This window comes from Teleopsis dalmanni, chromosome 1 (genome assembly GCF_002237135.1).
Source record: "Teleopsis dalmanni isolate 2A chromosome 1, ASM223713v2, whole genome shotgun sequence".
In the NCBI taxonomy this organism is placed as follows: Eukaryota; Metazoa; Arthropoda; class Insecta; order Diptera; family Diopsidae; genus Teleopsis; species Teleopsis dalmanni.
In genome coordinates, this window is record NC_051846.1 from 187104084 (window position 1) to 187120634 (window position 16551).

General features: G+C 25.0%; 2 protein-coding genes across 4 annotated transcripts in view; one reads left to right on the top strand and one right to left on the bottom strand.

Moving 5' to 3' along the window:
- The window catches only part of LOC119670773 (double-stranded RNA-specific editase Adar-like), an 89072-nt gene extending 76325 nt beyond the window's left edge, over positions 1-12747 (bottom strand). For 2 of the 3 annotated variants that reach the window (XM_038081177.1, XM_038081176.1), the window contains exons 1-3: positions 12486-12742; positions 569-656; positions 101-255 (exon numbers count right to left, since the gene is read on the bottom strand). In XM_038081177.1, the coding sequence (XP_037937105.1) occupies positions 101-255; positions 569-656; positions 12486-12602 (360 nt within the window). In that variant the 5' untranslated portion in view covers positions 12603-12742. Of the gene's footprint in view, positions 1-100; positions 256-568; positions 657-12485 lie in introns of all 3 variants that reach the window. The other variant, XR_005251730.1, reaches the window with a different exon arrangement.
- LOC119670772 (glutamate receptor-interacting protein 1) overlaps positions 1-16551 on the top strand; it is a 391907-nt gene that overhangs the window by 146425 nt on the left and 228931 nt on the right. The gene's annotated exons all lie outside the window — the stretch shown is intronic.

Sequence of the window (16551 nt, forward strand, 5' to 3'; positions counted from 1 at the left end):
CGATAGAAAATATGGAATGGGTATGTAAAGAAGGAATTTTATTTTATTTTCCTTTAATTTATGGTAATTTTATAATAAAATTTGTTTAACTTAAACTTACCTCAACTGATATAGTAAAAGAAGGTGCATGCACTGGACCTGTTTGAGATTCTAATTTATATACCAAACCATGACGCAATTCATTCAGCATTGCAACCGTATTCTTTGGTTGAGGAATACGTTCTTTACCAGTTCGAGGTTTCTTCTTTGGAAGCGCTATAAAAAATAAAATTATTTAACATAAATATACTAAAAATGTGCTAGATCTGTGAGTCTTACTTAATGATAAGAAATCAAAAATACTATAGAAAATTTTTAAAATACAATACGTAATTAAATTATTAATAACTAAATTAAATTATTAATAATAAGGATATGAAGGTGTAAAACTATAAATATCTTTCTTCTAACTTTTATTTATTAAAACAAATTTAGTCTTATATTACTCACCTCCTTTTAAGCTTTTTCTTTAAATATTAATATATTTATTTATAGTTTATATTTAATATATTTAAATTTTTTCACTTACATGAAAACTTAGATCCTTCATAGCGACGCTTTGATGGAGTTTTACGGCTATAACCATTCATATTGTCCTCGTCTGGTGAAACCGAAGGCTGTTTGTTTTTGATTGCAGAAAAAAAAGAAAAAATGATTTTTTAATTTTTTATATGATTATATGCTATAATTTGCATTAATTTAACAAATTGACACATTTATTAAAAACATTTATTGAAAACATTTATTAATAATTACACCAAATTTACACAAACAGGCAAACATACATTTAAACATAAAAAAGACACTTGTAATGCATACGTCAATGATAAATTAATAATTTGTATAGTTTGAAGTTCTGTTTTTTTTTCTTTCTGGTTTTTTTAATTAATTAAATTAATATTTTTTATTTTCATATTGTTAAATAAATTAACAAAATAATATGAGTGACAGATTTATTATCCAATAATTTTTAATATACCAATTATAGAGATTTTATGTTAGTCAATTTTTTTTTGTTGTAGATATAAATTACACACAACATTGTTATATATTACATTTTAAAGAAATATTTTTAAAATAATTTTTTTTTTTTTATTTACATTAACTATGAACAATTCTAGAACATTTAAGCATGCATTACTAGAAGGAAGACAGAGAGAACACATATTTATAGTGACTAAAATAAATTATAATTTATTGTGCTTCACAATAATGGTAAATGGAACTTTCAGGTTGGTTTAATAGATTGATCAAAATTTGTGAATATCTGCATTATTCAGGAAAGCGCCAAAACATCGTTTTATCATTTGAAAAAAAAAATCACTCACTAAAACATTAACCTTACATATACCAGGCTTTATTTTAAACCCTGTGGTGTTTAAAAATATAATAAAAAAAATTAAAGTACAGTATATTAAAACTTAATACATAAACAATACATTAAAAAAACTATTTTTAAATTGAAAAACTATAATTATTAAATATCAGCCATAAAAAAAGGGGTTATCTTTTAAACAAATGTTAACACTTTATCAAAGCAAATTTTATTAGCATAACATAAAAGCCAAAATCATATATGGTTTAACCACTTAAATTATTTTTTTATAAAAATATACTTTTGATATATAAATATATTAAAAGCCTGCAATCTAGACAATAAACTTTAATTTATAATATCGGGAACCGAAGGCCATGGCAGCTAGCGCTCGTTTTTTCTATCTTAGTTAAAAGATTTTGAGTTTTGTAGTACTGGAGAATTTTAAGCAGATTTCATTGGCAAATACGATATAAAATAGTTTAAAAATCAAAAATACAAACGCTAATGCAGCTGTTATCTGGCATAACATGTATCAAAACAATAGTTTGAATAATTAATTTATTTGTTTAGTACATATAGAAACAACATTACAAAGTAATTGAGAATTGAGAAACGGATTTCACTGTCAAATATAGTATATATATAATATAGTTTAAAATAGTTTAAAAATATAGTTTAAAATATAATATAGTTTAAAAATTCAAAAATGCTAAGGCTAATGCAACGGTGTTTCATCTTGTATACAATATATCAAAATCATATGTCCACTATCTATATTTGTTTCAATACATATAGAAACAACATCCCAAAGTAGATGAAGATAATAAGCGGATATGTTTGATAAATATAATATAAATCACTGTAAAAAAAAATACCCAAAGGTAATGCAATTGTATCATCTTGCATTAAATATACTGAAATCATTCTTCGAATAATGGATTTATTTATTATATATACAGTAAAAAAAGTACAAAGTTACATGAGCACATAATAAGCCGATTTGATAATTAAATATAATATAAAAGAATGCAAAAATTTGATTATTAAGAATTATTTTAATGTACTCATTGTTATGTATATTTAAGAGTAAAAATCAGTTAAAGAATATTTAGACATGATTGGAATTATTGGACTTCTACTGACATATCAGTAACGCAAGTTATGTCTACTACTCTTTATATGACTAAACTTAAAAATGACCAAAGTAAATAGAAATGTTAAAAGACCAAAAATAGAAAGATAAAAATAGATAGATGAAAAATAGATAGATAAAAAATAGATAGATAAAAAATAGATAGATGAAAAATAGATAAAAAGTAAATAGATAAAAAATAGATAGATAATGGATAGATGAAGAATAGATAGATAAAAAATAGATAGATGAAGAATAGGTAGATAAAAAGTAGCTAGATAAAAAATAGAACGATTAAAAATAGAAGGATTAAAAATAGAAGGATTAAAAATAGAAGAATATAAAACAGTTTAATAGATAGATGAAGAATAGATAGATAAAAAGTAGATAGATAAAAAAGATGAGGATAAAAAATAGAAGGATCAAAAATAGAAGAATAAAAAATAGATAGACAAAAAATAGATAGGTAAATAAATAGATAAAAAATAGATAATAAATAGAAAGATAAAAAAAGAAACTATTTTTTTACTATAAGTTAAATTAGAAAATATTAATTTTTTTATTTATGCGAAAGTTTTTAGCACTTCAGAAAAAAAATTCATAACTTAAACATTATGTAAATTTTTAGCGAAATTTATAACTAAAAAGAATAAATATTTTTAAAGAACATAGAAACAATGTAAGTATAAAAAAGCCATAGATTTACGTAATCAGCAAAAACAACAATGTTTCCTTTTTTATTTATTATTTTTACAACTTTTTGCTGGCCATAGAAATATCTGCAGTCTCATTTGTTTTACATTTACTTCAGCAAATATGCCAGTAGAGGAGAAAAGAAAAGAAATTATAATAATAATAATAATAATAATGAAAAAAATATGTACTGGTGCCAACGTACAATAATAAAACAAATGCATAATTTGGCATGGTTTCAAAAACGTTTCAAGTATTGTTGGCCGTTGAACGTTAACAAATGAGATGCCTACTTCAAACTCAGCTAACAAATTGAAAACTTATACGAAATGATGTTTGATGTTTAGCGAACTGAAACTACAAGAACATATCAAACAAAAAAAAACAAAGGAGAAAAAAATTAGATTTATTAAAATTCTTTGTCTCAATAAACGGAAGACACTGCAAAAATATTGCAGATTGCATAAATTTTACAAAAATATTCTATAGAGAGAAAACAAAACAATACATAGTACTATAGTACTATAAACAATCATTTTAATAAACTTCAACATTATCACTAAAAGTATCTAGTAGTAGATACTTTTAATATCCTCGGTGAGTTGTGGAGTACCGCAGCAGAAACTGTTTAAATTTTTGCACTTCTAAAACAATACTAAAATGCACATTTCAATGGCCATAAAATATACTTTACGAGCTGTGCTAAGACAGTGCTGTTCGGTTTTATGGCTTGCACGGCCAATGCACGGCATGTAAACTTTGAGGTAGGCTAAGTCATCAACTCGTCATAATAAAATACTTAAGTGGCCATAAAATATTTTCATAAAAACCTAAATAGATAATAGATTGAAGTCGTATGTACAAGTACTAAATGCTGTTTTATACTCGTAAATACGAGGCACATATTTACATAATTTACAGTATATATTCAGCAATTAACATAAATTTTGCTGACACACGAAAACAAAATTTAAGACAAAACAATCTTGCGGAATAGAAAAGTGGAAATAAATTTGGAAGATTTTTAAAATTTAAAGGAAAGCCCTTATAACTAACAGATTTCTTTAAAGTCGAACCAAAAACAAATGTTTAAGTATTGAAGTCAACAGAGACATTATTATGTTGAAGCTAGTTGAGCCAGTGCACTTGAACACTTTTACTCTCTATTAACTGCGAGGTATCTTCACAACCCCTCTCTCTTTACGCCTTGACTGGATTATTGTTTACCATTTTATCAGATCTGAGCTCAACAATAATTGAGCTCAGATCTGCATACATCCACGAGAAGCCTGTAAACATTCTGAGATTCAATAACGCGGTGTTGGTAAGACTGTCTCAAAATTGAATGGTTGATTCGTTAATTGATGGCAGTGGTAAATCAGTAGATATTAATTTTACTAACAAATTTCTAGCAAGAAACCTAAAAAGGTAAAAACTTATTTTCATCCATTGAATCTTCTATGAAATCTTTCGTTCTTATCGACGAATAGTCTGACAAACTCTTAAAGAAATACTTCCCCCTAAAATAAGTATTTCAGAGCTCAAGAAATACCATATTAAATTAATTTAATATATTAGAAGATGAAGCCCTAAAAATATTTGCGAAAACTGACAGACTTACCAACACCGCGTCATCAAATCTCAAAATGGTTACAGGCTCCTCGGGGAGGTATACAGATCTGAGGTTAATTATTGCTTAGTCTGATGAAGTGATAAACAATAATCTAGTCAAGGTGTAAAGTAGGGTTTTGAAAAGCGCAAAACAGCTTCAACATAAGATATAAGAACTTTTTGATATAATTTTAAAATTGTACTAACTTTCAAATTTGATTAATAATAAAATTTTATTATTTTTTTTTTTTTAAAAATTTTTTTGTTTTGTATATTTTTTCACTACATATTAATATGATAGTACCACCTACTGTTTCATTACAAAGTTGTTAGTTTTCGTTTGATTTAACTGCTGGCAGCAATATCCTAACATTGTATGTGCAAAACTTTAATTATAAAAATGTCTGTTTCAATAACAAACACAACAAATCATGAACCGCAAAAATTGCTGAGAAAAAAATAAAATTGCAGTGAGAGAGAAAAAAAAAACTCAATAACAACAAAAAATTAAAACAAAAAGTTGCAAAAAAAAAATTGAAAACAAAAAACAAACAAAATTGAAAACAAAACAACCTCAACAATTGAAAAACTTTAATATTGTTGGAAAATTAATGTTTTTTATGTTCCTCTTGCCCCTGTTAGTAAATATACAACAAATGGTTTCACACTTGAAAAAGTTTTTTTTAAATTGGAGAAAAAAAAATATTGTTGCAATTGCGTACAACTTTTTGAATTAAACGAAAAGTTGAAAAATATAAACTTTCAATTTTTTCCATACTACCACCCTTCCCGTACCCTACTCTGCCCTAAATGAGAAGAATTCAAAATAAATAAATTTTTGTTGCATATGCGCAAGTGTTATATTTATAAAATATTTGTCTGACTAGAGTGTTTAATACTCGAAAGAAAAGACATAATCTAAAACATAATCTTATTTGTATAATTAATTCCATAATCTTAACCCTTAAATTATAGGACATGGTTTAAAGTAACTAAAGGTATGTAATATGACACCAAAATTTTAATCAAAGCTGATTGTTAAACGATATTTACGGACCTATTCTGTGCACTTTATAAACTTGTCAAACATTGACTGCTGTAAAGGTTTTGGTATTCTGTGACATAAATAAGAAGCTATTTTCCTTGTTAGTTGTCAATACTACAAATGCTGTTGACAACTATAAAAATATGCTCTTTTCAAGCATTTTTTATTTTTTGCATGCATGACAAATATTGTTAACTAAAATATATGCTCTTTACAAGCATATTTTTTATTGTTATTTGAATGCATGAAAAATGCTTTTGGCATTTTTTACGAACAGTTACGAACAAATACGAACAGTTTTCTATACAAAACACTTTACAAAATAGTGTGGTGAGAGTCATTAGGTACCTGAGCTTTGAAATTTGTTAAGATGTGTCCAGAATACCAAAAAGCTTTCTGCTTTATAAAAATCAAAAATTTTATTAAAGATTTTGACAAATCTGCCAAGAGAACATACTTTTATATTAATATATCACACTAGATTAGATACTATCAAGTTGTTTATATACATCTTAGTTTTAAATCGAAACTAAAAGTGCTATAATAAAGCATTTAATCACTATCATTTATTTTTCATTAGTCTTACGACACTCTTTATAGGTTTTTCAACACGAATTATATTTATCTATACTGAATTAATACTATAAATATACTGTACGGAGTTGTTACACATAAATTGAATTATACTATTATTTAGGCAATTCAATTTTTCAATGTCTGAACAAAAAAAACATATATATATCATATGAATGCACACAGGTTTATTAGATGTTGATTAAATGGTTAATTCCAATAGATACTTTTAGCTTTAGTCCTTAAAAAATGTTTGCTTTTTTTTTTTTTGAAATGTGGTATATAACTATATTTTATATTTTTATTTGTATTTGTATTATTCAAATTTCAAGTCGTGACAGTTACTAAAAGATAGGGCATATCAATTAAAAAAAAAAAAAATTTAGTATACAACTCATAATAAATGTTGATAATAAAAAAAAAAATAATATATAGGGCCTAACCACGTTAGTCAGAAGTTGCAACAGTGCAATATATGAATTGGCTACTATGAGTAAGGTAGGATTCATTTCGATACCTAGTCATAGGAAAGTCAACGGTAACCAAAAACTTTAGAATCTTGGGGAATTGTATTCCCGAATATCTTTTAGAGGAGATAAATCAGAACGAATAAATCAGTAGTTAGAAACATATAAGTTTTTCAAGAGTACCTGGCCTAACATTAAAGGTCTTAAGAAATCCAAACATATCGTTTGATTAAATAACAAATATGACAGGTAAATAGAACTGAATTCAGATGTTTAACTATAGTAGTTTCCTACAGTTTTCTTTCAATCACCTTTTAAAGTTAGGACTAAAGACGCCATAACGTGCAAACTCTGTAAAATACAGAGTGAAAATTTCAAACATTTTATCATATTTGCTCGCGCTCTGCGATTGCAGGAAAACAACCAGTAGCTTTTTTGACTTTCATTAAGTCGAATAAGATCTAGAATTTAAAATCAGAATACATTTTTGTCTCATTTGTAATATATGACAACGAGCCAATATTTGTGCTTAAGATATAATGAAAAAGGCAGTCACTTCAACCAACCTAATCTAACCCAAAATAGATAGATAGCAAATAAAAATATAGCAACTAAGAGATAAAATCAACTATTTTTTTTTTATGTATAGATTCCACTGCTAATAGCGTAATGTCAATTAACAGACAGCTTTTAAATTTATGCTTGTTGAACGAATGAGTAAGAGATATATTGTTGTTTTTAATGCCTTTTTCTATAACAAAATGTTGGATCAGAGTTTATGTTACGCAAAAAGTTAAGTACAACAATTATATTGTAAATATGTTCAAGTAGGTCTTTGGATAAATATTATATCATAAACATAACTTAAAAAAGGTTTTCGAAATGTCATGAGAAATTTAAAGATAGATAATGCCAAATTCAGTCGTCCTAACACGTCTAGTCATAACGAAAACGTGGAGAAAATTTGGTGGAGAACATTTTGGTTTGCTTATGAAAGCATTAAAGAAGTTGCTTTGGATATAGAAAAGTTATATAACTCATGTGAAACGATTTTGATGAGTAAACTGGTAACAACAAAATTTGTTACAAAAATTTGTTGCTTACCTTACAGATCTCTTTATCCCAAATTCCAAGACACTCAAAGCATAATGTTTTTTAACAAAAAATGTGACAAAAATAACTTCGTAGAGCAACTGAAGAACAAGTCCATAAAGGCATTTAACAGGGTTTCTTAACCTGGAAACGAAAATGGTATAAGTGCATAATATCAATAGATAAACACAATATCAATTTTTTGATCATATCCCTAAAGGTTGTGCTTATATCAACTTTAAACGAAATATTTAATATAATAAATTGTTTTATTAATACTTTCTAAAAATTTTGTTGAAAGATATTCTTATTTTACACCTCCGGGAAGAAATTTCTTAAATATTTTACGGTCTCAAAAATTTTAATAAATTTTAATTTTATTTATTTAGGCATATATGACAAAATTTATGCTTCTGTTAGAAACAATACAATGTCAGCATTTCCTTATGTTAACATTGAATTTATCTAAACCCTAACTTAACTTCAGAATAGCAAAAATTGTTTATTTACAAAACAAAACTTGCATTAGCTTAAATATTTACTGAATGCCCTTTTTGCCAATTTATTACACTTTAAATGCAAAAAGACTATTAAAACTTAGAGGTTAAGATATATTATGACAAAAATGTATATACATAGATAGAATTATGGCGCTGAAACAGGGGAGAAGGAAACCATATTTTTTCCAATAGAAGTGAAACTATACCAAATTGAAAACAAAAATTTGTAAAATTTTAGGGGGGAAAAAATAGTGATAAATGAGCATAAATGTCATTTCAATGCAGAGTTTTTAGCAGTCATAAGACTTTCATAAATAACAAAAAGGGGAAATGTTAAAAAAGAAAATATTATAAAAGAAATTTTTAGCAAATAACTTTCTTGTTTCCTCAAACTAACAATTTTTTAGTTAGTAGCAAAGAAAGAAAACAAAGCTGGGACACTAAAGCTGGGAACTGGAAAAAGTTTTCAAGTTTCATGTGCGCAAATTTAGTGGCGGCATGCCATGCATAAATCAACGCCTACACACATTCCTTCTAAATTTTTCCAAATCAAGGATACTTTTCCCATATAAAAAATGAAAATAGTATAAATTCTTATTTGTTTCAATTTTATTTTAGCTATATAGCTTCTTGCACATTTCAGTAACTTTTTTAGTTATAATAAAATTATATTAAGAATGAAAATTTTAGTTCAGACTTATTGCCAAAAAGTAAGTGCACTCATGCCAAGAATTGCAATTCCTAAACCCTTGAGAAGCGACATTTACTGAAGTAGCTACTTTGATATCCTCGTATACAACATAAATTAACTTTCGACTTTTGTCAGGTAAGTAAGAACCACCTGACCTGACCCCCCTCCTCTCCCTCCCTTTCCTTTGAAATGTAAAAGTTTTGAGTAGATACGAAGTGTAACCAAGTGCAATTACCTTTCTTTAATTTAATGCTTATTGTTAGTGTTCGTAATTTAAATATCATTTAATTTTTTTATTTTTATATAAAGACAGGAATTTCTTTAATGAAAATTAAAAGCTATTTGCATGTTTAAAATGCCATAAAGAAATTTTTGTTAAATATTTCAATCAAAACCACAATTTAAATATTTTTAATGAAGTTCCACCGTCGCACGAAACTTCTATGTGTTGTTTTAATGTTTATGGTGTTCACCTGAATTAAGAGTTATTAACGACACCGATATATATATATATATATACACATTTCGAAACTTTATTTAGCTTATAAAGAATTTTAAATATTCACACATAATGAAGTGAACGCTAAATTATTTAAAATTGCATGCTTAACAAAATTTGTTTGGTAATAAAATTTCAAACAAAATGCATAAATTTAATCCTTTCGTGATGAAAATAATAAATTAAAATATCGCCACAAAAATGAAAACTTTAATAAAATTTTATGATTTTTTTTTTGCCGGCCCAGCTAAATTTATAATTACTTTTATATACGACAAAGACCAAGAAAAACTTCAAAACTTCGGAATTTTAAAACTTTTAAGCTCCTTAAGAAGCTATTATATTTAAAGACTTAAGATTTACCTATTATAATTTAAAATCTTTAAAAATAAATAATAAAAACAATTGTCAACATCATTTAATTAAATAATTTATTCATTGAAAATGCCACACGAAGTATGAATTGCGCTATTAAAAAGAACCCGTATTAAGAACAGAAGAAAATATACTTATTAAGATAAATAAAAGCCAAAGTGCCAGCTAACGCCACAAAAACAAACGAATATTATCAAATTATTAATTAAAAAGTAACAAGGGCTAGAAAAGGACAAATAAAATATATAAAATAAAAAATAAAAAAATAATAATTAACAGAAAATGAAAACAAAAATTTTAAATAAAAATAATAAAAACAAACAAAAATAATAAAATAAAAAACAAAAATAAAATAAAAAATAAAAAACAAAAATAAAATAAAAAATAAAAAACAAAAATAAAATAAAAAATAAAAAACAAAAATAAAATAAAAAAGAAAAATAAAATAAAATAAAAAACAAAAATCAAAAAAAAAATAAAAAAAAAAAATTAAAAAATATATAAAAAATAAGAAAAATATAAAACAAATAAAACTGTTCAAATAAATGACATTAAATCAAATAAAAATGGATTATTAAAAAATATATATAATACAAAAAAGTTAATAAAAAAATAGTTAATAAAAATAGATAATGAAAAATAGATAATAAAAAAAATCATGAAAAATAGATAATAAAAAAATTCATAAAAAATATAAATAAATAGATAAATCATCTCTGTGTGTAATTATTTTCTTATTTATATTCTTTAAATCCATACAATTTTTTAATTGTTAAAATTAAACTTAAATAAAACTTTTATCAAAAATGTTTAAATTAATTGTTAAAATTAAGCTAAAATATATATTTTATAAATAAATTTTAAATTAAGACATATGCTTATGCCGGCGATAATTTGGGATTTACCTATGGGCCCATTAGTTAAAAAAATGAATAACTTAATACCATAAATATATTAAAAAAAAAAAAATATAGCTACAATGGTGTTTGTAGACCAAGTACTGTTTATGGCTTAGAAAGAGGTACTTTCTTCTTAATATTTCAGAAAAAAGAGAAGAAACATAAAATGTCCTACTGATAAAATTTATTAGACAGGGACTCTTAAACTAATAAAATGCTATTCTGCTAATAAAATATAAATCGAACTCGAATATTGTATACGCTATTTCGAATATAGAATCTTTATAAAATTTGATCTCTCCAAGATATCAAACATACATTTAAATGAATAATAAACAAATTAATATATATTGGTATATTTAAAGTTGTACTTCTCTCTATACTATTTATTGTATTATTTATAAAAATTACATCTTCATAAAATTCTATCTTTTCAATATAAATATAAATTCAATATAAATTTTAAAAAAAAATTTAAGCAATATGTAATATATTTCACTAATATCCAAGTTTTTTTTAATCTCTTGAATATATTAAAATTTTATTTTAATGAAGTACAAAGAGATTAGTAATATAGTTTATTGCTTAGTAAAAAAAATGGAATGAAATACTTAAATGGAATTTTAAGTAGATTAATAAAATTTTTTGCTAATAGCATAGTATGTTGATGCTCTTTAATTAGATAATTGGTTAATTTTAATCCTTGTAAATCTTTCTGATAAACCTCTTACACAAATATACTATAAATTTATTTAAATGGCTACGGATACTTTTTAATTAGATTACTGGTTAATTTAATTAATATTATATATAAAAAAATATATTTTCGAAAGCATTTTCAACATTACAATATTCATATATATTATTTCAGAAAAATAACAGTGTAGTAATCCTTGAGAAATTTTACTGATAAACCTCCTAAATAAATATACTTTAAATTTATTTAATTGGTTGCTGGTGCTTTTTAATTAGATTATTGGTTAATTTAATTAATAATAATTATTAAAAAAAATACATTTTTAAAAGCTTTTTCAACATAATTACAATCTTGAAACAAATTCGCTCCCATATATTGTACTTTACAAACATGACAGTGTAATCCTTGAGAAATCTTATTGATATATCTCATAAACGATTATACTATAATTTTATTTAAATGGTTGCTAATGCTTTTTAATTTTTTTTTAACCAATAATGGGTTAATTTAATTAATAACAATTATAAAAAATACATTTTTGGTAGCATTTTCAACATAATTACAATCACTAAACACATTGAATCCTATATATAGTACTTCATAAACATGGCAGTGTAATCCTTGAGAAATCTTACTGGTAAACCCCGGAAATGTATATACTATAAATTCATTTAAATGGTTGCTGATAGTTATTAATTAGATTATTGGTTAATTTAAATAATTATGTGTATAAAAAAATACATTTTCGAAAATATTTTTAACATTATTACAATCTTCAAACACATTCGATCCCATTTATTGTACTTTACAAACATGACATTGTAATCCTTCGACAAAATTCTTCGATTACTCACTCGCATCATGTATCGACGTCTGAAAATCGGCTTACGATTATCGAAAGACCAAAAACGATTTGCATATACATTTTTCCGGTGATTATAATAATAATCGGAAAACATTTTCATTTTCATATTTAACGTATATGATTTATGCACAGAAATTAATTTAACACACTCGTCGTTGATTAACAAATTCAGGAAGCAAAATTATTAAGTGCTTGGCAGAAAATCAATTAAATTCTTCCACAATCGCGCGCCAAGCATAGAAGAATTATTAAAAACGACAATTACCAAGGCACCACCGAATCAAACTAAATTAAAAATCAACATCAGAAAAGTTGCGTAGCAAATTAAACAAAAACGAAAATATCTGAAATACTAAAATATATGAGCAAATAAATTAAAAGGAAAGTAAAATTACACTAATTACATATACAATTAAAGTCTTAAATATTAAAAAAAAAAAAAAAAAATTTTAAAAAAAAACACCAAATAAATATTTCAAACAAACAAAAAGCAAAACTGGCAACATTCAGACTTTTGACAAAAGTACAAATTTATTTTGGATAAAAATGTACAACAAATTTATAATTAATTAAATGACAAAAACAAAAACAAAAAAAGAAACAAAAACAAATTAAAATGAATAAATGAATGAGTGAAAAATTATGCCCAGGAAAATGTTTGCAGCCACAGCGACAGCACGAAATGAAGTTTATGGCAATTAAAAGTGGCAAATGCAATGAGAGAAGAAAAGCCAAAATTAATTTGTACATTTTTCATAAAAATTCAATTTAAATATTTATAAATATTGCCATAATTTATTTCATGAAAAAAATAGATAAAAGATAAAATATGCTCCTGCTGCTGCTGTGCTGCTGAGCTGCTGCTGGCTGACCAATTTCACTCAGACGTCAGGTATTTTATGTTCTCACATCGTTCTGACTTCATCCAATGCAGCAGCAACCAACCAATTACAACAACACTTCAGTTACTGTTAGTAAGTGTCATAGGAAATTGTTGAGGAAAAAAAAAAACAAAATAAACGAAATGCATATGTTGCACTTCACAAATGACAGTTGCAGATACACATCCACACAAAAAGTACAAGAACGCGAACACGGAAAGATGTGCACAAAAACGATTGGTAATTCATTTTTTGTTTAACCATTTTTTTTTTTTGTCTATAAAATATTACAGTCAATATAAATTGCAGCAACATTTTTTAAATAAACCTTAACAGTTTATTGCACGCCAAAGTGCAGCACATTTTTCGGCATGTCACTTTCTGAAGACTGCAACAGTTGCTGCAACAATTTTTAAATAAAAGCAAAATCGAATGTCTACATTTGTGTTGCACGGCAACGAATAGTGTGTATTGGCACAACATATCAGACGATATAGCAAAAGGGATCTGGTTGCAGACATTTCGTAAAATTAAGTTGATATTGTTGATATCTGATTTTTGATGAAAGATCAGTTTTGAACATTTAAAAATTTATACAATAAAATTTTTTTTTAATATAAAATATAAATTTAAAAGTACTAAGAAATTAGTATGCTCTTTCATATACAATATACTTTTTTGAAAAGAGATTTTTCAAAATACGTGTAACACAGAGAAGCCGGCATTGATGATCATACAGTAGTTAACTATTCTAATTAAAAATATCGAAAATTAAGTTAAGCAAATGCACAGCTATAGTCAGTGAAGGTCGTACTAAAGTACTACACACGATTAAACTACAGTTGATGGATACTGTCTGTATACTATACAATTGCACTACACTGTATTCCACTACACTGAGAGTCGTCAACTACTGTAGCGAGAGAGTATAGTTTAATCATATAATGGGTATTATCCTGGCAACTAACATTAATTAAACTGTGTCTATTTGTAATTTCGTCTATCTGCATGCTGATATCTAACTAGAACATTTAGATGTTGATAATTTAGATATTAACTAACAGAACTGATCAATTTAAGCGAAAGGACTGAGGCGAATACCATACGAGCTCTACTTTATTTGACAATAACTTAGGTTTTTTTAGGCCCTATGCTCCACTAGGACAGAAAGATAGCAGTAAGTCAGTAGTTTTTGGGTTTTAGTAGAGATAAAATCTAAGTTTCAAAACCAACGTCATACTTGGCATACTAATATCGGTAAGCAATTTCGTCAAGTTTTTACCATTCACAAACAGTGCAATCTTATCTGAAGAAAATTAGTTACTTATTTATTTTTTTGATGGGCAAGTCTTTAATGTATTAGTAATTAAAAGCCCTTAATATTAGGAATTTTTTATAAACTACTACATTTTATTTATACATTTCATAAACTTCTTAAAAATGAATCAGAGTTTGAATTGATCTCTATAATTCTATATATTTCTTTGCTGATGTACCTTTGACTTACTATAAACTTATCACATTACTGTCAAGTATTTGAAATAAGTGTCTTATATACTTTTGAGATATATATTACCATATATAATATATATAATTTTATCTTATATCTTTATATAAAATATATATATATTTTGTCTTATTTATAAGATGTATATAATCTTGTCTAACATATATAATGTACATAATCTTGTCTAACATGAATAATGTATATAATGCTGTTTAACATTTATAATGCATACAATCTTGTCTAACATATTTAATGTAAATAATCTTGTCAAACTTATATAATGTTTATAATCTTGTCTAACATACATAATGTATATAATGTTGTCTAATATATATAATGTATATAATCTTTTCTAACATATATAACGTACATAATCTTGTCTAACATTATCTATATGTATATAATCTTGTCTAACATATATAGTGTATATAATCTTGTCTAATATATATAATGTTTATAATCTTGTCTAACATATATAATGTATATAATCCTGTCGAACACATATAATGTATATAATTCTGTCTAACATATATAATGTGTATAATCCTGTTTAACATATATAAAGTATAAAATCTTGTCCAACATATATAACGTATATAATCTTGTCTTACATATATAATGTATATAATCTTGTTTAACATATGTAATGTATACAATCTTATCTGACATATATAATGTATATAATCTTGTCTAACATATATAATGTATATAATCTTGTCTAACATATATAGTGTATATAATCTTGTCTAACATATATAATGTATATAATCTTGTCTAACATATATAATGTATATAATCATGTTTAACATATGTAATGTATACAATCTTATCTGACATATATAATATACATAATCTTGTCTAACATATATAATGTATATATATAGATATAACGTATATAATTATATATTTTTGAAACGATTTTTATAAATTAATCATACATGTTACTGACAAATATGTGGAATTGGTGTCATTCGTTTTTAAGTAGTTAACTAGACTGCAGAAAAGAGAAGTGATTAATTTTTTAAATAAAATTGCAACTGTTATCACTTCGCATAGCAACTTAAAATAAACAATTACTTTTAATATTTACCTATTCAAAGAAGTTATTTAAAGTTATTTCCGTGTAACTAATAAATAAGCTGTCAAGACCTTTTCAATACAGACTCATACTCCACAGACAACACGTGACAGGATTCGCACAGTTTTGCCATTAAAAGTAGAATCATTTTAAGGAAAAATATTTTATATTTCAAAAATATTACAAAAAACTTCATTTGCAGCTGTAAAACTGCATATAAAGAACAGTTATATCTTTTTGGAATATATGTTAGCAAGTGTCCAAAAAAAAAAAGATATAAAGCCACTTTTATGCTCGTTGATAATTTGATTATTTATAACGAAAAGAAGAAATTTGTTTGCGTGTTGAAAATATTTCAAAAAAAAAATAATAAAAAAAAAATAAAAAAAAAATAAAAAATTAAGAAAAATTATAAGAAAATAAAATTGAAAAGTCAAAGCTGGAAAACTACACTTCTGACACATAAAGTCATTTTTATATCTTTCAGTGCATTTCGCTCAAAATGAAATTTAATAAAATTTTTTACCTCATTGCACAAACATAACGATAAATGCAGCGTAAAAATATACTTTCGCAAAGGAAGCAAACA